This window comes from Amblyraja radiata, chromosome 6 (assembly GCF_010909765.2).
Source record: "Amblyraja radiata isolate CabotCenter1 chromosome 6, sAmbRad1.1.pri, whole genome shotgun sequence".
In the NCBI taxonomy this organism is placed as follows: domain Eukaryota; kingdom Metazoa; phylum Chordata; class Chondrichthyes; order Rajiformes; family Rajidae; genus Amblyraja; species Amblyraja radiata.
In genome coordinates this window covers 56,015,987-56,040,632 of record NC_045961.1, presented here as the reverse complement: position 1 = coordinate 56,040,632, position 24,646 = coordinate 56,015,987, and the positions used below count along the sequence as shown (strand labels likewise).

The 24,646-nt window shown below is 42.5% G+C and overlaps 1 protein-coding gene across 6 annotated transcripts in view; it reads right to left on the bottom strand.

Moving 5' to 3' along the window:
- LOC116974451 (neurobeachin-like) overlaps positions 1-24,646 on the bottom strand; it is a 395,937-nt gene that overhangs the window by 38,352 nt on the left and 332,939 nt on the right. For all 6 annotated transcript variants that reach the window (XM_033022898.1, XM_033022900.1, XM_033022902.1 and 3 more), the window contains 2 exons: positions 12,494-12,646; positions 6,612-6,779 (listed from right to left, as the gene is read on the bottom strand). In XM_033022898.1, coding sequence (XP_032878789.1) covers positions 6,612-6,779; positions 12,494-12,646 — 321 coding nt within the window. The remainder of the gene's footprint in view (positions 1-6,611; positions 6,780-12,493; positions 12,647-24,646) is intronic.

Genomic DNA, 24,646 nt, shown 5'->3' with positions numbered 1-24,646 from the left:
GTTCAGGCAAAACAGCTTGTTAGCAATTATTTATGCTGAAGACGCCCAGCTTTTTCCAAAGGGAATCCTGTAATAGGTAACTAATGCCTGGTGATCTTTTGAAAATTAGAGATACAGCATGGAAACAGGCCCTTCAGCCCACCTAGACCCCGTCGACCATCAATCACCCATTCACACTAGTTCTATGTTATTCCACTTTCTCATCCACTCCCTACACACTAGAGGCAATTTGACAGATGTCAATTAACCTACAAACCCGCACACCTTTGGGATGTGGGAGGAAACCGGAGCACCCAGAGGAAACCCACGCGATCACAGGGAGAAATATTGGCATGGATGATGGGACACCCTGCCCTCAGCTGGAATAATCAGTGGCTGAGTTCCAGGAGACGCTGTCCATCTTTAGACTTTAGAGATATAGCGTAGAAACAGGGCGTTCGGCCCACTGAGTCCATGCCAACCAACGATCACCCAGTGCAAGGAAGCCTTCTTGACCATCCTATCCACTTGTGATGCCACTTTTGAGGAATTCGTAGAGTAAAACCCAAATGCTCTTCTTGTTGCAAGATTACACTTTACTTAAAGAACATTAATAAGGATCATAAATGTTTGAATTTCCCTCCATGGAATGTCGTGCATCTTCACTTGGTGAGTCAGGAATAATGCTCTTCTATGCAGGACATAACATAAAGAGCTGAAGGAACTCTGGGAAAGGAATGGACGGACAACGTTTTGTGACGGGACTTTTCTACTAGAATAGACTGGTTACAACAATGTCTCAAGTGTTAGTAGAGTTAAATGACTAGAACATCACCAAATCGCCAAAGTTTTTTTATGATAAATGGGGCCAATTATTAATTTGAAGTGAGAAAATAAATCTGTTCTGGCAGTTTCAAATGTCTTGACACAGTTGGTGCTGAAATCCTGGCAAGGCTTAAAGGGCCTGTCCCACTTGGCGATTTTTTTGGAGACTGCCGGAATCATTGACTGACGTATATCAGGTCATCGAAAAATTTGCGGCGTGATGTGGCGTGATGACGTATTGACGCGCGGTGTTTTTTCACGTGTCGCAACATTTTTTTTGTCGCTGCTGGATTTTGAAATGGTGAAACTCTTTTGGCAACATGATATGGCCCCGGCAGTCGCCGAAAAAAATTGGCAAGTGGGACAGGCCCTTAATGAATCAATATCCTAAAGCTAATCAGTCTGAAGAAGGGTCCTGGCCCGAAACATCACCTATCCATGTTCTCCAGAGATGCTGCCTGACCCGTTGAGTTATTCTCGCATTTTGTCTCTTTACTTGGTAAACCGGCATCTGTAGTTTCTTGTATCTACCTTTTCATGTAATTGCCCTGATACTTTTCCTCCAGACCTTTCGGCCTGCAATGTCTGTGCCAAACATGCTGCCAAGACCAAATCTTATCTGTCTGCACATAATCCATTTCCTACTATTTCCTGAAAATCCATGTGCCTATCTAAAGATCTCTTAAAGGCCACGATCATATCTGGCTCCACCACCACTCCTGGTAGCACGTCCCAAGCACTCACTACCCTTGTGTAAAAAACTTTACCTGCACATCTCATAATCCCAACGTGATCCCACCACCAGTCACACCTCCCCATCTCCATCCCTTTCAGCATTCCGCAAAGACCACGCCCTCAGCAACTCCTTTGTTCAGTCATCCCTTCCCACCCAGTCCAAGCCCTCCCCAGGTACTTTCTCCTGCGTTTGCAGGAGATGTAACACCCATCCCTATACCTCATCCCTCAACTCCATCCAGGCAACCAAGCAGTCCTACCAGGTGAGACAGAGGCTCATGTGCACCTCCTCTAACATCTACTGCATCTATTGATCCCGATGTGGCCTCCTATACATTGGTTGGACTGTCCCTGAGTCATAGATTCATACGGCACGGAAACAAAATCTTCAGCCCAACGGTGCCAGCCAAGATGCACCATCTACTCTAGTCCTGCATTTGGCCCATATCCCTCTATACCTTTCTTATCCATGTACCTGTCCAAGTGTCTTTTAAATATTGTTATTGTACCTGCCTTAGCCACCTCCTCTGCTAGCTCATTCCATTTACCCACCACCCTCTGAATGAAAATGTTGTCCCTCAGGTTCCTATTAAATATTGTACCTATGTTTATGGTAAGATGAGCGGGAAGCAAGAGGATTGGGTAATGTTTAAAGAGCAACAGAAGATAACTAAAAAGACAATACGGGGAGAAAAGATGAGGTACGAAGGTAAGCTAACCAAGAATATAAAGGAGGATAGTAAAAGCTTCTTTAGGTATGTGAAGAGGAAAAAATTTAGTTAAGACCAAAGTTGGACCCTTGAAGACCGAAAAAGGTGAATTTATTATGGGGAACAAGGCAGATGAGTTGAACAGGTACTTTGGATCCGTCTTCACTAAGGAGGACACAAACAATCTTCCTGATATAGTAGTGGCCAGAGGATCTGGGGTGACGGAGGAACTGAAGAAAATCCACATAAGGCAGGAAATGGTGTTGTGTAGACTGATGGGACTGAAGGCTGATAAATCCCCAGGGCCTGATGGTCTACATCCCAGGGTACTTAAGGAAGTGGCTCTAGAAATCGTGAATGCATTGGTGATAATTTTCCAATGTTCTATAGACTCAGGGTCAGTTCCTGTGGATAGGAGGGTAGCTAATGTTATCCCACTTTTTAAGAAAGTTGGGAGAGAGAAAACAGGGAATTATAGACCAGTTAGCCTGACATCGGTTGTGGGGAAGATGCTGGAGTCAATTATAAAAGATGAAATATCCGCACATTTGGATAGTAGTAACAGGATCGGTCCGAGTCAGCATGGGGAAATCATGCTTGGCTAATCTTCTGGAATTTTTTGAGGATGTGACTAGGAAAATGGACAAGGGAGAGCCAGTGGATGTAGTGTACCTGGACTTTCAGAAAGCATTTGATAAGGTCTCACATAGGAGATTAGTGGGCAAAATTAGGGCACATGGTATTGGGGGTAGAGTGCTGACATGGATAGAAAATTGGTTGGTAGACAGGAAACAAAGAGTAGGGATTAACGGGTCCCTTTCAGAATGGCAGGCAGTGACTAGTGGGGTGCCGCAAGGCTCGGTGCCGGGACCGCAGCTATTTACAATATACATCAATGATTTGGATGAAGGGATTCAAAGTAACATTAGCAAATTTGCAGATGACACAAAGCTGGGTGGCAGTGTGGACTGCGAGGAGGATGCTATGAGAATGCAGGGTGACTTGGCGAGGTTGAGGGAGTGGGCAGATGCATGGCAGATGAAGTTTAATGTGGATAAATGTGTGGTTATCCACTTTGGTATAAAAAACAGGAAGGCAGATTACCATCTAAATGGTGTCAAGTTGGGAAAAAGGGAAGTACAACGGGATCTGGGGGTCCTTGTTCATCAGTCTATGAAAGTAAGCATGCAGGTACAGCAGGCAGTGAAGAAAGTGAATGGCATGTTGGCCTTAATAACAAGAGGAATTGAGTATAGGAGCAAAGAGGTCCTTCTGCAGTTGTACAGGGCCCTAGTGAGACCACACCTGGAGTATTGTGTGCAGTTTTGGTCCCCTAATTTGAGGAAGGACATTCTTGCTATTGAGGGAATGCAGCGTAGGTTTACAAGGTTAATTCCCGGGATGGCGGGACCGTCATATGCTGAGAGAATGGAGCGGCTGGGCTTGTACACTCTGGAGTTTAGAAGGATGAGAGGATATCTTATTGAAACATAGAAGATTGTTAAGGGTTTGGACACGCTAGAGGCAGGAAACATGTTCCCGATGTTGGGGGAGTCCAGAAGCAGGGGCCACAGTTTAAGAATAAGGGGTAAGCCATATAGAACGGAGATGAGGACACACTTTTTCTCACAGAGAGTTGTGAGTCTGTGGAATTCTCTGCCGCAGAGGGTGGTGGAGGCCAGTTCTCTGGATACTTGATAGGGCTCTTAAAGATAGCGGAGTCAAGGGATATGGGGAGAAGGCAGGAACGGGGTACTGATTGGGGATGATCAGCCATGATCACATTGAATGGCGGTGCTGGCTCGAAGGGCTGAATGGCCTACTCCTGCACCTATTGTCTATTGTCTATGTCCTGATTCCTCAATTTTTTGGTAAAATACTGTAGATTTACCCTATTTATTCCCCTCGTGATTTTATAAACCTCAATAAAGGTCATCCCTCAGCCTCCAGCACCAACAAACAATATCCTAGCCTGCCTAACCTCTCCCTATAGCTCAGGCCCTCGAGTCTTGGCAACATCCTCGTAAAGCATCTCTGCACTCTCTCCAGCTTAATGACATCCTTCCTTCAGCAGGATGGCCAAAACTGAACACAATATTCCACATGCAACCTCACCCACGTCGTGTACAACTGTAAAATAACATCCCAACTTCTATACTCTATACCCTCACTGATGGAGACCGATGCGCTGTTGCCTTAACCTGTTAATAAAAGGCATAACATAATGGATTCAGTAATGTTTTGCTTCAAAGAAATAACCCATTAACATCCTGACAGAGAACAAGTCAAATTTATCAGAACCACTGTACACCAAGCAGATTTGAATGGTAACCAGCAATGGATCTTGTTTCCATGCTGTATTTCTAAACTTAAATTAACTAAGCATGGACACAAAGAGCTGGAATAACTCAATGGATCAGGCAGAATCTCTGGAGAAAAAGGATAGGTGACGTTTTGGGTTGAGATCCTTCTAAATCAAACTAAACTGCACTAATCCAAACTGTGCTGTTGCTCTGATATATATTATATAATAAAGCCATGTTCTGACTACATTTTGAATTTAAGTTTGTTCGGGCAATACTCAAAACAGAAGTTACTGAAGCTTATGCTGCCAATAAAATGAAATGCCAAAAGAGATTAGTGTGATAATGTAATTCATTCTTCTCCTGCTTGACCTCCGACGAGCCTTTATTAATAATTCTCCTTTGAATGGCTGTGCATTTTTAGTTATTTGGTAACAGATGGTAAATATCTGGGGATGTCTCTAGCACAGTACCATGGGTCGAGTACTGTGCTGTAGTTTCAAAGCATATTTCTCTTAAGCTTTGCATCACAGCTGGTGAATATTCATAATGTTCTGAATAAGTGTTAAAAACCCCTTCGTGGCTCTTTTGTTCATGCAGAAAAAACTAGTGACTAAAGTGACAAAACTATTTTGAAGGCATATCCAAAACAAAATGATGGAAACAATGTGCATTGATTTAAAGAAACGACAGGAATAATTTATTGGTCCCACTAATTGACCTGTCAATTAGATATATTTATCTGTGGAAATCTTGCACGTGACATTACTCAGTACAAGTTACTCAACAGCCCAAATGTTTGAAAGGGTTTTTGTGGTCTCAGATTACAGAGTTTGATGTAGTGAAATACTATACCATGACATTAGTGCAAATGATGAGTTTTGTCTTTTAGTGGCAGATTTGTTGCACATGTACATGGCTTTAAATGGTGCAAGAATACCACTAAAAGGATTTCTCTGGACCCATTAAAATGATATTGTTTTGACCTTCAAATAGTTTTCCAAAAAGGGACTACAATAAGGAAAGGGAGGGCCACTGTTTGAGGTAGCTTTTATTTTGCTTGGGTAAGCTTATAGTTTTAAAATTATCTGCGATTATTTTGTCAGTTTTCTTCACCGTAGCTATTTTCAACCACGTAAGGACAAGAAAGGAATAATATAATTTGGTTTTAAGGAAAAAGGGCAGTGAGAATATCTTTTATAACAAGTTCCTAAAACTATTCCTTTCTAGTAACTGATCATGCCAAAATAAATCCCTCAAACCTTACTTCATATTTTAGTTAAAAAATAACAAATATTTCCTGTTCAAAAACTTGTTAGTTTGTTAAAATATGATCAAGAATTTAATCGGAAAGTTCAACAGATGTATGTTCCTTTTTCTACAGAGGCAACCTGAATTATATACACTTAAATAATCAAGTGATTACATTTGGATTCTGATTAATTTATTGAGGTTCTAATATATCCACAACAACTATCCATAAGCTAGGGTACAATCCCAATTCTCCAACCCACCTCATTGCGGACATTGGACTTTTTCTGTGGAACTTTAATACTACAACGCTGAGAAATGTATTCTGCACCCTGTATCTTTCTCTTCGCGCTACCTATTGTACTTGAGTTAGGTTTGATTGTATTCAAGTATATTATTATCTGATTTGTTTGGATAGCAATCAAACAATGCTTTTCACCGTACCTAGGTACACATGCCCGTTCTAGTTTTCAGTTTAAGTTTTAGAGATACAGTGCCCTCTATAATGTTTGGGACAAAGACCCATCATTTATTTATTTGCCTCTGTACTCCACAATGTGAGATTTGTAATAGAAAAAAAATCACGGAATAGCATGCAACATAAAGCTTTTCACTTGTACCTCGGTACACATGACAATACTAAACTAAACTCTATACAATGTACACATCATAAAGGGGAGTTCATACCTTGTGCTTACAATTTCAAGAGTTTCTGTTGAGCGGATCTCTGTGACATAACATTACTAGTAGCAGTTCAATAACATTTGCAAGCCCTATCTTTGGATCAGCTGGAGTTGCTAGGTCTTACCTCTCGCAGACCGGAATCGGTGATGCTGTCAAGATTGACGGAGCCCTCGTAGGTCAGGTAGTGAAAAACATTGAGAGCCCGCAATGCCTCTGGGCCTCGCTGTTTGTAGCCAAAAATAAGGTCAATCCATTGATGTAGTTGGCAAGACACAAATTCACTTTCCAGAGCCTGTGTGAAAGAATTGAAAAATAATTAAAAGATACTGTCGCACTAATGGTAAAATCTTGATTAAGCCTCCATTCTTTAATGGTTTATTTTCCTCCTGTCTCCTCCCAGTCAGAACCCTTTTCTCAGAGTGGAAATGTCAAAGACATCAAAGAGGGCTGAGCTTTAAGGTGAGAGTGGCAAAGTTTAAAGGAGATGGACGGGCAAGCATTTTTGCACAGAGCATTGTGGAGGTCTTTAACGCGCTGCCAGGGGTGATGGTGGAGGCAGATACAATAGGGGCATATTAGGGGCTTTCAGAGAGGTACATGGTTATGTAAAGAATGAAGGGATAAGGATCCCGTGCAGACAGAGGAGATTTAACCTGATATCATGTCCAGCACAAACACTGTGGGCCGAAGGGGCTGTTCCTGTGCTGTACTGTTCTATGCTCTATGGTTTTCGGGCATAATATAAAAGTATATTGTGCCATTTTTTTCTAAAAGTGCCCAAGCTTGTGTAAATATGATTAACTATTATTGCAAGCAATGTTTTGCAAAAGAGACATTTAAATTCTGTTAAAGTAGTGTAGGGCTATTTGTGCAATTTTGAAACATGTACAGACAATGGGAAATGTTATTCTTTTAAGAAAATGAATGGCAGATGTGCCTTAACAGTCTGACCTCATACATTTTCATTTTCTCTGCCCACCAAATAATTTAAGAATTAGAAAATACAAATCATCATAATGCACTCATCCTCAAGGTCAAGTCAATGCAGTTCACCGAATTATGCTGACATTTTAGCTTCCATCATCATATTTAAACGGCTCGCTGGAACTTATAACAATAGAATGAAACGCACAGGATGAATATTATTACGCAAAGACGAAAATATATGAGCTGGCTGTCTGGACATGGTTTTAAATTAGATTGAGTTACTCAAACCCAAAACAGTGCTGTGAATACTACTGAATGCATTGGTAAAAGGTGATCTTTGAAGAATACAACAACATTCCTCAAGAATAGCCCAAAGCATTTTATAAAAATGTAAACAATGCAGAACGTACAACTGTCATTAAAATAACGGTCAAATAACAAATCCAATGTTAGTTCGGTTTTTATTTAAAAATTTATACTTTACGCTAAAATGCAATTTTAGCAATTTAATAATTTTTTTCGTTTTATTTTGATATAGTGCAGAAATGGCATGACTGAAGGACAAACAATATAATTTGACAGTGTACAAGCTACAAATACACTTCCTTCTAACTGCAAAGGAAAAGCAATTGAAATGACTTTGTGCGGTAGAGATAGAATGAGATCTCCATTTGAATTAACTGAATAGGTGGAAGAAAGAAAATATACATTGTGGAAACGGCCCCATCGGCCGTGTCCATGGGAACCAACGATCACACGTATCTATGTTTTCTCAGTTTCACATCCTACACACTGGGGGTAACTTAAATAAGGCAATTAAAATAGAAATTGCATATCTTTGGAATGTGGAAGGAAACCAGAGCACCCGTAGAAAACCCACGTGGTCACAGGGAGAATGTACAAACTTCTCACAGTCAGGATCGAATCCGGGCCTCTGATGCTATAAGGCAGCAACTTTACCACTGTGCCTTTCAAAACATCAACATACCACAGTATGTAATTACTTCTGAAGTCACTTATTCTTTCACGGTAAGAAAACAGTACAGCTATAGTGGCATTCTGCAAAGATCGGTATGATTTTAACTTTTTTATTTTTATCTCAGTTGAGGAATGTTGACCTGGATTCAGGAAGAAAGCTTTGTCTTCATATCAAAGGTTTCATGATGTCTATAAGTTCTTAAGCAGTCTTCATTCAAAATATTTGAAATGTATGAAAGATGGCAAGGTTTTGTGTCCAAGATGCTCCAATTTAATAAGGACAGATTAAAAAAAATAATGTATATTGTAGGATAAGTGTTGTCCTGGCCACCAGTTATAACACCCCTGTGTTCTGACATCTCTTATATCTGTTTCAACAGCTACCCGAGTGTCAGCTTAACATCGCATCTGATAATCAGTCCCTCCAAAAGGCAACCTTTCTTTAATGTTTCAATTGATAGCATTTTGGCAAAAGTGTCAGGAAGTCACGGCTGCTCTCTTATCCAAGCACCCCCCCCCTCCCATCAGGCAAGAGGTACAGAAGATTCAGGGACAGTTTCTTCCCAGCCGTTATCGGGAAATTGAACCATCCTATTACCAACTAGAGAGTGGTCCTGAGCTACTATCTACCTCATTGGAGACTCTCGGACTATCTTTAATAGGAGTTTTATAGACTATGTACTAAATGTTATTCTCTTTATCCTGTATCTGTACACTGAGGATGACTTGTTTGTAATTATGTATAGTCTTTTCATGCAAGTGGGCCACATGTGTAGCAAGGGTGTGGGGTAAAATTGCGATTTGGGGAAACTGTATTGTATGTATGTATAGCCACCAGAATGTCGGATGGAGTTTTTTGCATGGTACATGTATTGTACAAGTGATCTCCATAATGTTTGGGACAAAGACCCATCATTTATTTATTTGCCTCTGCACTCCACAATTTGAGATTTGTAATAGAAAAACATAACATGTAGTTAAAGTATACATTATCAGATTTTAATAAAGGCCATTTTAATCCACACCGGACTCCTGAAGAGTGTTTCTGATCTGTCAGACGGATGTTTGGGGATTTCTCTTTATTATAGAGAGAATTTTTCTGTCATCAGCTGTGGATGGCTTCCTTGGCCTGCCAGTCCCTTTGCGATTAGTAAGCTTGCCAATACTTTCTTTCTTTTTAATGATGTTCCAAACTGTTGATTTTTGTAAGCCTAAGGTTTGGCTGATGTCTCGAACAGTTTTATTCTTGTTTCTCACTCATAATGGCTTCTTTGGCTTTGATAGGCATAACTTTGGTCCTCATGTTGATAAACAGCAATAAAAGTTTCCAAAGGTGATGGAAAGACTGGAGGAAAAACTAGATGCTGAGAGCTCTCATATACCTGCATTAAGGAGGCATTTAAACACATCTGAGCAATTACAAACGCCTATGAACCCAAGTGTCCCAAACATTATCGTGCTCTAAAATGGGGGGACTATGTGTAAACACAGCTGGAATTTCTACATGGTGAAACGAAAATGTATAAAATCTGACAATGTGCACTTCAACCACATGTGATTTTTTCTATTACAAATTACAAATTGTGGAGTACAGAGACAAATAAATAAATGATGGGTCCTTGTCCCAAACATTATGCAGGCACTGTATATATTTATTACGTGAATAAAGTCTATTTTGAAATATTTAAAAAAAGTAATTAGGTATAGTCTTTCTGCTGGCTGGAGAGCATGCAACAAAAAAGCTTTTCACGGTATCTTGGTACACATGACAATAATAAACTAAACTAAACTAAACATTTCCCTGCACTATCGCACAATACCCCTTAAGCCAAAACGAGAAATCTGCTGTCTTTCTTGAATACTCCCAGCTGCCGAACCCTTGCATACAGAATTCCATACAGTGCATTCACCACCAATTTGGTGTAAGATGCTCTTCTCATTTCCATCACCTCTTACTGTAACCCTGATTCTAGACACCCAGCCACTGCCTTGTCACGCCTCTCAAGGATTCCATGTGGTTTTATGAGATTATTCTCACTGCTCAAGAAAGTATCAGCCTATTCTGGTCTTGGCACAGACATTGTGGGCCGGTGGGTCTGTTCCTGTGTTGTACCTGGGTTGAACCTGGGTCTCTGGAGCTGTGAAGCAGCAGTTCTGTGCTCATTGTTTGTGCTGAACATGATGTCAAGCTGAACTAATCTCTTTTGCCTGCATGATCCATATCCTTCCATTCCCTGCAAATCCAGGAGCATATCTAAAAGCTTCTTAAACACTACTATAGTATCTGCCTCCAGCACCACCCCAGGCAATGTGTACCAGCTCCCCACTACCCTCTGTGTAAAAATCCTGGCCCGCACATCTCCATTATATTTTCCCTCTCACGCCTTATAGCAATGCCCTTTAGTTAGTTTAGTTTAGAGATACATCATGGAAGAAGGTCCCTTCAGCCCACCGAGTCTGTGCCGACCAACGATCGCCAACTCACACTAGTTCTATGTTACCCCACTTTCTCACCCACTCCCAACACACTGGAGGCAATTTACGGAGGCCAATCTACAAACCCGCATGTCTTTGGGATGTGGAAGGAAACCGGAGCACCCCCATGCAAACCCATGTGCTCACACAGACAGCACCCAAGATCAGGATTGAACCTGGGTCTCTGGAGCTGTGAAGCAGCAGTTCTACCCACTGCGCCACTGTGTCACCACAAAGGCTTTGAGATTTTCAAATTCATTTGTTGGGAGCGTACAAAGGCACATTGTGAGTGGTTCAAAGTGTGCCCCAACTCCCAAATCACCCACCAGCCACCACATAAAGTACCTGCTGCTTTACCTATGACAGAGATCAGAAGTGAATGCTGTATTTCCTACATTGTAGTATTTATTACACTTCAAAAGTATCTCAATGTGTGTAGATGTTTTGGAACATGGTCAGATGATGGATACCATATGAATACTATTCTTGCAATAAATTATGTTCGGTTTGTTCTAGTAATAAAATTGTTTCATATTACAAATGTAAAATACAGATCTACTACGATATCATTAATTTCATCAGTTATTCTGCATGCAGAATATTTGAGACTGTTTATGTCTCAACATTTGTGCATTTGAATGTTAACACAATGCTTCCTCCATAGCTTCATAATGGAGATTTAGTAATTTGATCCATAAGTCGAGGGCAGACAGGGAGCAAACAGGAGCTATACTGCAGGAAACATTTATGAAAATTGACAGCTGAAATGTAATAGACTACAACTGTGGGCAGCACGGTGGCTCAGCAGTAGAGTTACTGTCTCACAGCGCCAGAGACCTGGGTTAGTTCTGACTATGGGTGCTGTCCGTATGGAGTTTTGTACGTTCTCCCTGTGGACACGTGGGTTTTCCCTGGGTGCTCCGGTTTCCTCCCACATTGCAAAGATGTACAGGTTTGTAGGTTAATTGGCTTCGGTAAGAATTGTAACTTGTCCCTAGTGTGTAGGAAAGTGCTAGTGTACGTGGTGATCGCTGGTCGGTGTGACCAAGGTCGGATGGGTGACGCTCTGTATAGACAGCACCTGTAGTCAGGATCGAATCCGAGTTGTTGGCGCCGTTAGGGAGCAGCTCTACCGCTGCACTATTGTGCCACCCCACTAGCACATGAAGATAGATAGTTCAACTTTATTTCTCATCAATAACTACATCATTATTTTTAATAATTAGAATGAATGTAATCTGGAAAATTAACTTAAACATTGGCGAATTTCTGTCCTGCAGCCCCCTTATTATACACGAGTTGGATGTGTTCGACTAGCTTGACAGGATTGAGCGGATGAGTACTGCAGATGCACATCTGCGCAAAGCTTTTTAAAACTGCTAAATTATGATTGATGAGTCCAACAATCATGTAACATTATCAGGGAAACTCACGGCTTCAGTCTTTCGGTGACATCATTGAGGTCAACAAAAACCATGTTAGCATTGAACACTGAGCTTTAATAAGGTTATATGATAATGCTCTGGGAAATGTCTGGAGCCCCATGTAGCTTGGAACAATGGCTTTTTGCAATTTATTCTGTAGTGTGGTCATTTTACAAGACCCAGATCTTTCTCTCTCTCTTACCATTCTGTTAATGCGGACAAAATCCTCTGGCTTCTTTGCCCATGGCGGCAGCTCAACGTCAGAAACAACTGTTCCATCCTCTCGGATGCCGAGGTTGTAATTATTACTGTTCACAAACATTTCGGGCAAATAGTAGAATTCTGGAATTAGCTCCTGGTTAAGAAAGAGACAAAAGACAAGAGACATTTTTTGTTAATGTATCAATGACTGCTGAGAAACAAATTTAACAATTTCATATTGAGCAAAAACTATCTCAGTTATCTTTAGATGTGTTCACGAAGGAACTGCAGATGCTGGAAGATCGAAGGTACACAAAAATGCTGGAGAAACTCAGCGGGTGCAGCAGCATCTATGGAGCGAAGGAAATAGGCGACGTTTCTGGTCGAAACCCTTCTTCAGACAGACTTCAGACTATCTTTAGATGTGATTGGTTTGAGGATTAGGTCATTTAGATCATATTCAACAGCATGTTAACATTTATACTGACCAAAATAAATTGCCTTATCTGCTGCACCAATTTATACAATCAGGGTATGACGGGTGCCTGGTGTTAACTCTTTACCGGTCAGTGAAGGTTTTCAGTTGACTTTGCCTCCCATTCCCCCTCGTTATTTTAAGCAGCTTTTGGACCAGCTGCTCTTTTTTCCACTCCCTACTGGCTAATTCTTTTTAATAGCCAGAGTTCCATTACCCTCATAGAAACAAGGAACTGCAGATGCTGTTTCACAAAAAAAAGAGATAAAGTGCCTGGGTAACTCAGTGGGTCAGGCAGCATGCCTGAAGAACATGGATAGGTGACATTTATGGTCGGGACCGAAAGGCTGAAGAAGGGTCCTGATCCTAAACGTCTCCTTTGCTTGTTCTTCAGAGATGCTGCTTGACCCGCTGAGTTAACCCAACACTTTGTGTCTTTTTTCCATTACCTTCACATGGGATAATTAACCTTCAATTTGAGAGACCACACCTGGAGTATTGTGTGCAGTTTTGGTCCTCAAATTTGAGGAAGGACATTCTTGCTATTGAGGGAGTGCAGCGTAGGTTTACAAGGTTAATTCCCGGGATGGCGGGACTGTCATATGCTGAGAGAATGGAGCAGCTGGGCTTGTACACTCTTTGAGTTCTTTGAGTTCAAAGGTTCAAAGGTTCAAATGTTATTTTATTGGTCACATACACCTAGGTGTAGTGAAATGCTTCTTGCCAGAGTTTAGAAGGATGAGAGGAGATCTCATTGAAACATATAATATTGTTAAGGGTTTGGACACGCTAGAGGCAGGAAACATGTTCCCGATGTTGGGGGAGTCCAGAACCAGGGGCCACAGTTTAAGAATAAGGAGTAAGCCATTTAGAACGGAGACGAGGAAACACTTTTTCTCACAGAGAGTGGTGAGTCTGTGGAATTCTCTGCCTCAGAGGGCGGTGGAGGCAGGTTCTCTGGATGCTTTCAAGAGAGAGCTAGATAGGGCTCTTAAAAATAGCGGAGTCAGGGGATATGGGGAGAAGGCAGGAACGGGGTACTGATTGGGGATGATCAGCCATGATCACATTGAATGGCGGTGCTGGCTCGAAGGGCCAAATGGCCTACTCCTGCACCTACTGTCTATTGTCTAATTAGGTTTATTATTGTTACGTGTTCTCAGGTACCGTGAAAAGCCTTGCTTTGCATGCCATCCAAAAAGATCAGATATACCATACATGGATACAATTAAGCCAAACTCAAGTACAATAGGTAGAGCAAAGGGGAAGATACAGAGTGCAGAATATAATTCTCAGCATTGTAGTGCGTCAGTACCACAGACAAAGTCCAATACCCTCAACAGGGTAGAGGTGAATTGGATAGTACCCTGCAATATATCTTCCTATTTTCTTTCTCATTCCTCTTCTTTCATCATCCTACCCGAATGTTGCATTTGGTCACTATTTTAATGTAATGCCATGTGAAATTAAATAATATACCATGTTATTACTAAAATTGATAACTGAACATAGGCATGATTTCATCAAGCTGGTGAAAAATATTTTGGAAAAATATATTTTATGAAACCATTCAAGAGGAATACTGACATTTAGTGTATCAATAGGCTTCCTGTTCTAAAATGAACCTCTTATCATTTAGTTAACTAACTAACAACACACCCTCTCTTCCCTGTGCCCCACCTGGATGCACGCCCATTAGTTTCATTATTCTGTCCGTGCCCCCTTCCACCCATATCCCTTCCTCTGGCTTCACATTTCGCTCCTCTTCTATCCTTATCTCACAGCCTTCTTTGGCCTTTGGTTCACTCATCTGCCAAACAAGATCCCCTTCACGTGTATCCACCTATCACTTGCCAGACTTTGGCCTCCCCTATATTTCTTCCAGCTTTCTTCATCCTACTAAAGCCTGAGGAAGGATCCCAACCGAAAACGTTGCCTAACCATGTCCTGACCCGCTGGATTCTGCCCGACCCGCTGAGTTACTTCAGCACTTTGTGCCTCTTATCATAGATGTTCCTTTCCCTGCAAAACACACACCGCATGCCAACATGTGCATATTCTCAGAGTCTAAAAGGGGATCAAATTCAATTGTCAGTTGGCAATGAACACTTACATTAAATGTTAAAAGGAAATTTGCACCTGGCATTTTGCATCTGTCAATTTTGTGAAATAAAAGAGATGATAGAAGCTCCCATCCAATTACTGAAGAAATGTTCATTGCAAAACAATCTCATGATTTAAATTTCTACTTCTAGCAGCACAGAAAATACACAATGCAATTCTTCAAAATGTACCTCCAAAATAGCAGAAATTTAAAATAAAATTTTCATTGTTCATAGTCTGTAAAAGCGTTTAAATTCAAATTTTCAGGGATTACTTCTGGCACAATAATAGCAGATGGGAGTTTAATCCAAGCAAGTGTTGCACTTTGGGAGATCAATTGTAAGGGGAAAGTACATAATTAATGACAAGACCCTTAAGAGCATTGAGGGATCTTGGGGTCCAAGTTCATATTCCCTGAAAGTGGCAACACATGTTAAGAAGGTGTATGGTATACATGCCTTCATAGGACATGGCATTTAGTGCAAAAGTCAGGAAGTCATGATGCAGCTTTATAGGACTTTGGTTTGGCTGCATTTGGAGTGTAGTGTGCAGTCCTGATCGCCCCATCACAGGAAGGATGTGGAGGCTTTGGAGAGGGTGCAGAAAAGGTTTACCAGAATGATGCCTCGGTAAGGGGGTAAGTAGCTATATACGCTATAAGGAAAGGTTGGACAAACTTGGGTTGTACTCTCTGAAGCGATGGAGGTTGAAGGGAGACCTAATAGAAGTACATAAATCATGAGAGGCACAGAAAGGGTAGACAGTCAGAATCTTTTTCCCAGGATGGAAATATCAAAGACCAGGCGGCATAGCTTTAAGGTGAGAGGGGTAAAGGAGTTGTGCAGGGCATGTTTTTTACACAGTGGGTGGTGAGTGCCTGGAACGACCTGCAAGGGGCAGTGATTGAAGCAGACAGAATAGTGGAAATTTAGAGGCTTTTAGATAGGGGCATGGAAATGCAAGGAATGGAGGGAAATGGATCACGCTCAGGCAGAGGACATTTGTTGAACTTGGCACCATGTTCGGTATGGACATTGTGGACCGAAGGGTATGTTTCTGTGCTTCCATATAAATAAGTAGGCATTGATTTTCTTCATCAGCTGTAAAGTTAACTTTACCAATTACATTGATGGAGAATATAATGAATATTATTATAATATTGAGTTATATTGCTTTACAGAATAGAATACAAACACATTGCATAGACTGTAAAGATAACACGGCTTTCAATGGAGAAGACATGGAAGATAATCTAATTGGAGACAAGCTCCGTACAGGGATACATATCTCAATACTGGTGTGCAGTTAAACAACTATCAGCACAAGGCAGATGCTGCCAGAGGAGGTAGTTGAGGCAGGTACGAGAACAACATTTAAACAGTCAAATGCATCAGTGCACCAGTTCCAGAAACAAAGTCCAATGTTTACAATGGGGTACAGGTGAACCAGACAGTACCCTAGCATATGGATGGACCGTTCGGAAGCCTGATAACAAAAAGGAGAAGAAGTTGGCCCAGAGTCTGGTGCTGCAATCAGGATTAGCATTACCTATATGAAAATAGTGGACAAATGAGTACTGGATATCAGTAATGATTGATGGAGTGCATTGCATGAAAGGTTGTATCAGGCCACTGGTGAAGAGATTTATTGGAGGCGTCATGTATGTTGACCAAAATGCCGTACCTAAGATAATCCTGTTTGCCAATGTTTGGCGCATATCCAGAAGGGCTTCAACCCGAAACATCAGCTATTTCTTTGAGCCAGAGATGCTCAACCCCCCCCTCCCCCCACCCGTGTGCTTGGGGGGTGGTTAATGTGAGTGTAATGCCGCAGCCCCCCCCCCCCCCCCCGCAAACGCCGTTGGGGAAACAGACCCAATGGGTCTGCACTTGGTCTAGTTAATATATTTACATTTCGTCGTGTTTATGTACACATTTTTAATCAAATCCTTCCACCCCCCCAACATTTCAAAAAAAAAAACTGGCTTCTCACCCATAGAAGCAGCCCCAGCCCCAGCCCCTGGTGAACGTTCCATCGTGTGATGTCACAATGCCCAATGTTCACATATGTCCAATCGGAATGGATTCATTTACATATGCCTTTGCAGACGCACAAGCACTTGGTGAACGTTCCATCGTGTGATGTCACAATGCCCAATGCTCAAAGACATTGTTGCCATAGAGGGAGTACAGAGAAGGTTCACCAGACAGATTCCTGGGATGTCAGGACTTTCATATGAAGAAAGACTGGATAGACTCGGCTTGTACACGCTAGATTTTAGAAGATTGAGGGGGGATCTCATAGAAACTCCTGGTTACATTTTGTCGTGTTTATGTACACATTTTTAATCAAATCCTTCTCCCCCCCCCAATATTTAAAAAAAAAAAAAAACTGGCAACTCACCCATAGAAGCAGCCCCAGCCCCAGCCCCTGGTGAACGTTCCATCGTGTGATGTCACAATGCCCCAATGTTCACATATGTCCAATCGGAATGGATTCATTTACATATGCCTTTGCAGGAGCACCAGCACCTGGTGAACGTTCCATCGTGTGATGTCACAATGCCCAATGCTCATTGACATTGTTGCCATACAGGGAGTACAGAGAAGGTTCACCAGACTGATTCCTGGGATGTCAGGACTTTCATATGAAGAAAGACTGGATAGACTCGGCTTGTACACGCTAGAATTTAGAAGATTGAGGGCGGATCTTATAGAAACGTACAAAATTCTTAAGGGGTTGGACAGGCTAGATGCAGGAAGATTGTTCCAGATGTTGGGGGAAGTCCAGAACAAGGGGTCACAGTTTAAAGATAAGGGGGAAATCCTTTAGGACAGAAATGAGAAAAACATTTTTCACACAGAGAGTGGTGAATCTCTGGAATTCTCTGCCACAGAAGGTAGTTGAGGCCAGTTCATTGGCTATATTTAAGAGGGAGTTAGATGTGGCCCTTGTGGCTAAAGGGATCAGGGGGTATGGAGAGAAGACAGGTACAGGATACTGAGTTGGATGATCAGCCATGATCATATTGAATGGTGGTGCAGGTTCTAAGGGCCAAATGGCCTACTCCTGCACTTAATTTCTATGTATCTATGTTTCCCTCTCCTCACCCCTCTCCCTCTCCCACCCATCCCTCTCTCCCCCACCCCCCTTCCCTCTCTCCCCCCACCCCCTTCCCCTCTGTCCCTCTTCCACCACTCCCCTACCCCTCCTTCCCCACTCTTCCACTTCTCTCCCCTTACCCCACCCCTCTCCCTCACCCACCCCTCCCTTCCCATCTCTCCCCCACCCCTTCCCCTCTGTCCCTCTTCCACCACTCCCCGTCCCTCTTCCACCACTCCCGCTACCCCTCCCTCCCTCCCCACTCTTCCACTTCTCTCCCCCTTCTCTCCTCCCACTCTCCCTATCCTCACCCCTCTCCCATCCCTCTCTCCCCCACCCCCTTCCCTCTCTACCCCACCCCCTTCCCTCTCTCCCCCCGCCCCCTATCCCTCTTCCATCACTCCCCCTACCCCTCTCCTCCTCCCTCCCCACTCTTCCACTTCTCTACCCCTTCCCCTCCACTCTCCCCCCACCTCTTTCCCCCTCCCTCCCTCCTCCCCATCCCCCCTCCCCCACATCTCTCTCCCCATCTCTCACCCCCTACCCCGCTCTCCTTTCCCTTCCAAATCTGTCCTGTTTCCTCCTCCTCCTCTCCCCTCCCTCCCCTCCCTCCCCCCCCTCCCCCCACTTGTGTGTTTGGGGGGTGGTTAATGTGAGTGTGAATCCGCAGCCCCCCCCTCCCGCCGCAAACGCCGTTGGGGAAACAGACCCAACGGGTCTGCACTTGGTCTAGTATTATACTAAAACTCTCATCTTGTTTGTTTCTATGTGTGTGTGTGTGTGCACGCGTGCCTGTCTATGATTTCTGATTCTGTGACGGTCAAATTATGCCAAAATGGTACACGATAACGCTACAATTTTTGCACCACCTTACTCACAATTGTCATGTGGTGGTTTGTATCAAGCTTTGTTCAGATTGATGTTATATTTCACAAGTTATTCACATTATTAAATTTACAAAACCCCAATTGGAGAAAACATTTCTTCCCTCTGCACTGGCACGTACAGCTATGACGTCACAATGGGATTGTAACCCTGCTCCTACAATGTTGCTATCCCAGGACACTGAGTCCTGCCTGCCCTAGCAAGTGCAATTGCAAGCTACAATGTTGCAAACCCCTTTTTTTAAATATTCCTGGCAGCAAGGATTTTTTTTTAAGTTTAATGAGGGAGAGTGCATTTTTTTAAATATCGTTGCAGCAAGGATTTTTAACAAAGTTTAATGAGGGAGGGTGAATAAGGGGAAATTAGCCGCCCCTGGGGGCTATGGGTGAATGCTGGAATATTGCGTTGGGGGAACGGCTTACGTTGGGGGAACGGGTGAGTGGCGGAATATTGCATTGGATAACGGTTGCGTTGGGGGACTAGGCCTCCCATGGGGGCTATGGGTGAGTGGTGGAATATTGCGTTGGGGACCAGGCCTCCCATGTGGTAGGAACCCAACGTGTCCCACTTGGTCTAGTATATAACTAAAACTCTCATCTTGTATAAATATTTGTTTGTATGTATGTACCCAAAATACATCTAAAATGGTAAACAATATCGCAACAATTTTAGGGCCGCCTTTCACCTGGGGTGTGCAGTAGCAAGTTTTGTTCGATTTGACAAAGTAATTCCCTTAATATACTTTAATTTATTAATCTAATACTTCCGTTTCTACTTGACTGGCGTCACAAAGGGCACCCAACGGGTCCTCAGCCGCTCCTGCACAGTTGGGGAGAGTTGCTTTTGGCAATTTTCAGATCGCTATTTTTATCTCATACTTACGTGTGTACTTCACTGGCCTCACAACGGTAGACCCAACGGGTCTATGGGTACGTTTTGTTTTATTTTACAAATGGCTCCACGGGTCATCTATTCGCTTTATAAACTTTAATTTACTTTCTACCGTCAACGGCACAAGTTTGAATGCAGCAGTCGAGTCCGAGCAGTGCGCTCCCACTTGCGGGGCCCGTCAGCTGCAACTGCGCAGTTGGGTGCTTGTGCGCAGTTGGGGGAGGGTTGCCGGGTGTACTTCACTGCCGTCACAACGGGGACCCATAATTTACTATATACTGTGAGCGGCACTGCGCACCCACTTGCCGGGCCCGTCAGCCACGCCTGCGCAGTTGGGGGAGAGTTGCCGGGTCCACCGCCATTTTCAGATCATCATTTTGACTGGCGTCACAACAAGGATCTCTGGCGTCACAACGGGGACCCAACGAGTCCACGAGGCATCTACTCTCCTTTAAAATGGAGACGCGAAACATCAGAGGCTGATTTACACAAACAAGGACAGAAAGCTGGAGTAACGCAGCGGATCAAGCGGCAGATCTGACATCATCTTTAAATTTTCCTCACTCACCTTAAAGCTATACCCTCAAGACTTTATTTCCAATAAAGAGCAGAAGAATTGTAGGTTTAATTCTTCTTTTAACAGGTGGCACCTTTGACAGGCAGCACGACTACAGTATTGCAGGATTGCCAAGGCATTAAGTTTTGTGTTCAAGTCTCGTGATCATGTAATCCTCTAACTGCAGGCCAAGAGTGCTAGCAACTGAATCATAGCTGATAGCAACAGGAGGCTAATGGCTGCTCTAATGCTTGATGATAGGTGGTCAAACTGGAAATTAGAGTTTTCTGATACGAGTCAAGGCAAGAGTGTTTTAATGTCATATGCCTGATAAGAGTCACAGAATCATAGTCATACAGCACAAACAGGATCTTCGACCCAACTTGCCCCATCTACACTAGTCCCACCTGTCTGTATTTGGCCCATATCACTCTGAACCTAAACCTATCCTATACGTGTACATGTCTAAATGTTTTTTTAAGGTTTTTAACCTCCTCCGACAGCTCACTCCATATATCTTCCATCCTTTGTTTGAAAAAGTTGTCCCTCAAGTTCTTATTAAATCTTTCCCCTCTCCCCCCCCCCCACACCTAAAACCTATGTCCTCTTGATTCCCCTATTCTGGGTTAAAGACTGTGCATTTACCCTATCTATTCCGTCTCAAGACAGAACAATGAAATTCTTACATGCAGCAGCAAAAGAGATATGTAAACAATGTAGACAATAACTAAACTAAATTAAATTAGTACTCAGTAAGGTACTCTGACATCGAGGACTAAAACTGTTAACAAGCTCTTCAATAAATTACATCAAATCTATCGAGCTAGTATTTTACATGCTCCCTTACTTGTGAATATTTGTTTGACTTTTCATCATTTTCAGTACAGCACAGTTTTCACTGCTAAGACTGTCCTCCTGATTTGAATTAAACACATCTAAACCATACTGCAGTATTTCTACCCTAAAGTGCTAACAAGATCCAGCTTTAAAAAAAACACACAGCCTGAAGCCTCCAATTTCCCAAATCCTAGCAACAGATTAAATGCACCAGATTACATCGTTACAAGCATTAAGGCACCACAATGCGTAACATGATCAAAATGGATGACACTCTTCTTGAAACCCAATTCCATGTTGGCTTTTCTCAGAGCCCAGTGGTACTAAAACATAAAAAAATCTCTCCAGTCACTAAAGTAACCAATTAAATTTGATACCTCAGCCCACTAATGTGCCAAGAATATGATGTACCAAAGGCATTCTTAATTATTAGAAACTAGATAGTTTCCTCCAGCTATCCTACAAATGGCCTACATGAAAAATATGTACTATGAAAATATAGTTTGTTTAAATTAATCAAATAAGCTTCCTTTGTTGTCACATTAAATGTAGATTTCTTTCTTGATTTCGCTTCAAGTGAAATTCAATAAAGTGTGAAATAAGCCAAATCACCAGGCCAAACATAGATTATGTATATTCTCATGTAATATTAACATAAGATTTTGACAACAGGGTTAGTTTAAGAACCCAGGGCTTGCGAGAGGAAGGGAAAGGAGAGATAATTAAATTAAACAAATTTATGAATAAGAATCTTTAGCCACATAACCAATATTTAGTGTTATGTTCTACTGTTACCAAAGCACGTTGATATAATGGCTGTACCACGATACGAAATGCAAAACATACGTTTCCACTTTTCTAATGTACTTCACTACAAAGCTTTTAAATATGCCATCTTTTTCTAGCTTTTGATCCCTTGCTATCCATTAATTCTGGAAAATACATAATGAACTGTCTCATCCTCTCCAATAGCTATATTAGTTTATGCAGGATTAATGATATTTGGTCAAATATGCAAAGGCTCTGACAAGGCAGCAGTTACGTTGAACGGTTTGTTTTTAATATGTTGCAGAAAAGATTTCTGCATTGTGTTTCCTTCACTAGTTATTACATTTTAAAAATACCAGTGTGAAGCCAACTGGTCTAGCTAAGGTCTTTTCTGGGTGAATTGCTTTCTGAAAGGTCATCTTACTAACAGCCACTCTTTTCCCAGCTTGCTCTCATTACCACAGGAGGAGGCCAGGATTAATAAAGAAAGACTGTAAAACGTAGACTCTTTCCCAATTTTGGGGTCTGGAAGATCAGATGTCGAACATTTCTTTTGATCATATTCCTGAATTAGCTGTAATTTCGACCAATATAATCATAAAAAACATGTGTACCTATGTATGCATGAAAACATCTCTACACAATGTTATGTTCACAATCCCCCTAAAATACACTAATAACAGACAGACACACAGACACACACAGAAAGACAGACAGACAGACACAGACAGACAGACAGACAGACAGACAGACAGACACACACACACACATATAGTTAAGATGGATTACATTGATATACAGCATCATTGGACACAGGCAGCAAATGATAAGCTGCTTTTAAAATAAACTTGTCATTAATGGTTAATTAACTGCCCGAGGCAAATGTAACTACTTTTGCATTTAACTTCAGCTATATGACACATTGAGGACAAATGGCTTTCCAGCTGTGTTTTGTTGCAATGGGGAAAATATTAAATCAGGCTGAACGCCAATAATATTATTTTTGGCAACTAACCTACAAATCCCACCCCCCTTTTTTTACCCTCTCTTCCCTGTGCCCCACTTGGATGCGCACTCATTACTTCACACCCACACCCCCAACCCCTTCCGCCTATTTTCCTTCCACTGACATCACATTTTACACAACTTCTATCATCTCCTTATCTCACACTTTTTGTTTCTTCATCTCTGGTCTTTGTCCACCCATCTGCCAACCACCTGTATCCACCTATCACTTGCCAGGCTTCGTCCCACCCTCCGCCCCCTCTCTTCCCATTTCTCCTTGCCACGATAATCAGCCTGAAGAAAGGTCCTGACCCAAAATGCCACCTATCTATGTTCTCCAGAGCTTCTGCCCGACCCGCTGAGTTACACCAGCACTTTGTGTTTTTTTGTAAACCAGTATCTCCAGTTCCTTGTGTCTACATTGTAATATTATAATTATCTTGTCTGCAGTTCATATTTTAATGACATTTATACAGAGGACAGAACTTCCACTTAAAGGCTGTCAATCTGCTCTGGCCCATAAATCCTCATCTGGGTGGAAGTTTCGCACTGCACAGTACTGACTAAAATGGAGCTTTCCGCATCAATTAACTGCTAGCTCCAAAATCCAGTGCTACATAAGCGTGAGGTGTTGCATTGTGGGAAGTCAAACCAGGGCAGGACTTCATGGTGAATGGTAGAGCCCAGGGGAGTGTTGTAGAGAAGAGTAATCTAGGAGTACAGGTACATAGTTCCCTGGAAGTGGTGTCACAGGAAGAGAGGGTGGTAAAGAAGGCTTTTGGTAAATTGGCCTTCATCAGTCAAGGTAACGAGTATTGAAGTTGGGACATGATGTTACAGTTGTACAAGACATTGGTGAGGCTGTATTTGGAATATTGTTTTCTATTTTGGGCACCCTAGGAAGAATGTCATTAAGCTGGAAAGAGTACAGAGGCATTAATATATAGGTTTAGGTTTATTATTGTCACGTGTACTGAGATACAGTGAAAAGCTTTGTAGTGCATGCTATCCAATCAGATCAGATAATACTATATAGAAATACATAAATCATGCCAAACGCAAATACACTAGGTTAAGCAAAAGGGAAGATACAGAGTGCAGAATATATGCAGGGAGGAATATGGATGATATGTAGGCAGGTAAGGGTTGGACGACATCATGTTCAGCTCATACATTGTGTGCTGAAGGGCCTGTTCCTGGGGTTGCCAACTGTCTCGTATTAGCCGGGACATCCCGTATATTGGGCTAAATTGGTTTGTCCCATACGGGACCGCCCTTGTCCCGTATTTGACTGCTACTACTTGGGTCGAGGGGACTGTCGGGTCGGAGCGCCGCGTCCGGCCCTGCCTCACCCGTCCCGACATAGTGCAACCCACGGAGTGCAGCAGCAACGCCTCGCCCGTGGCCCCAAAGTGCTGGAGCGAAGTCGCGCGCAAAGTCCGGCGTCCGGGCCTAAACTCCTCAGCTGGCCCGCCAGCTGGGCTTTGTGTGCAGTCCAGCACCCGGGCCAACTCATCATTCACCCAGCCACG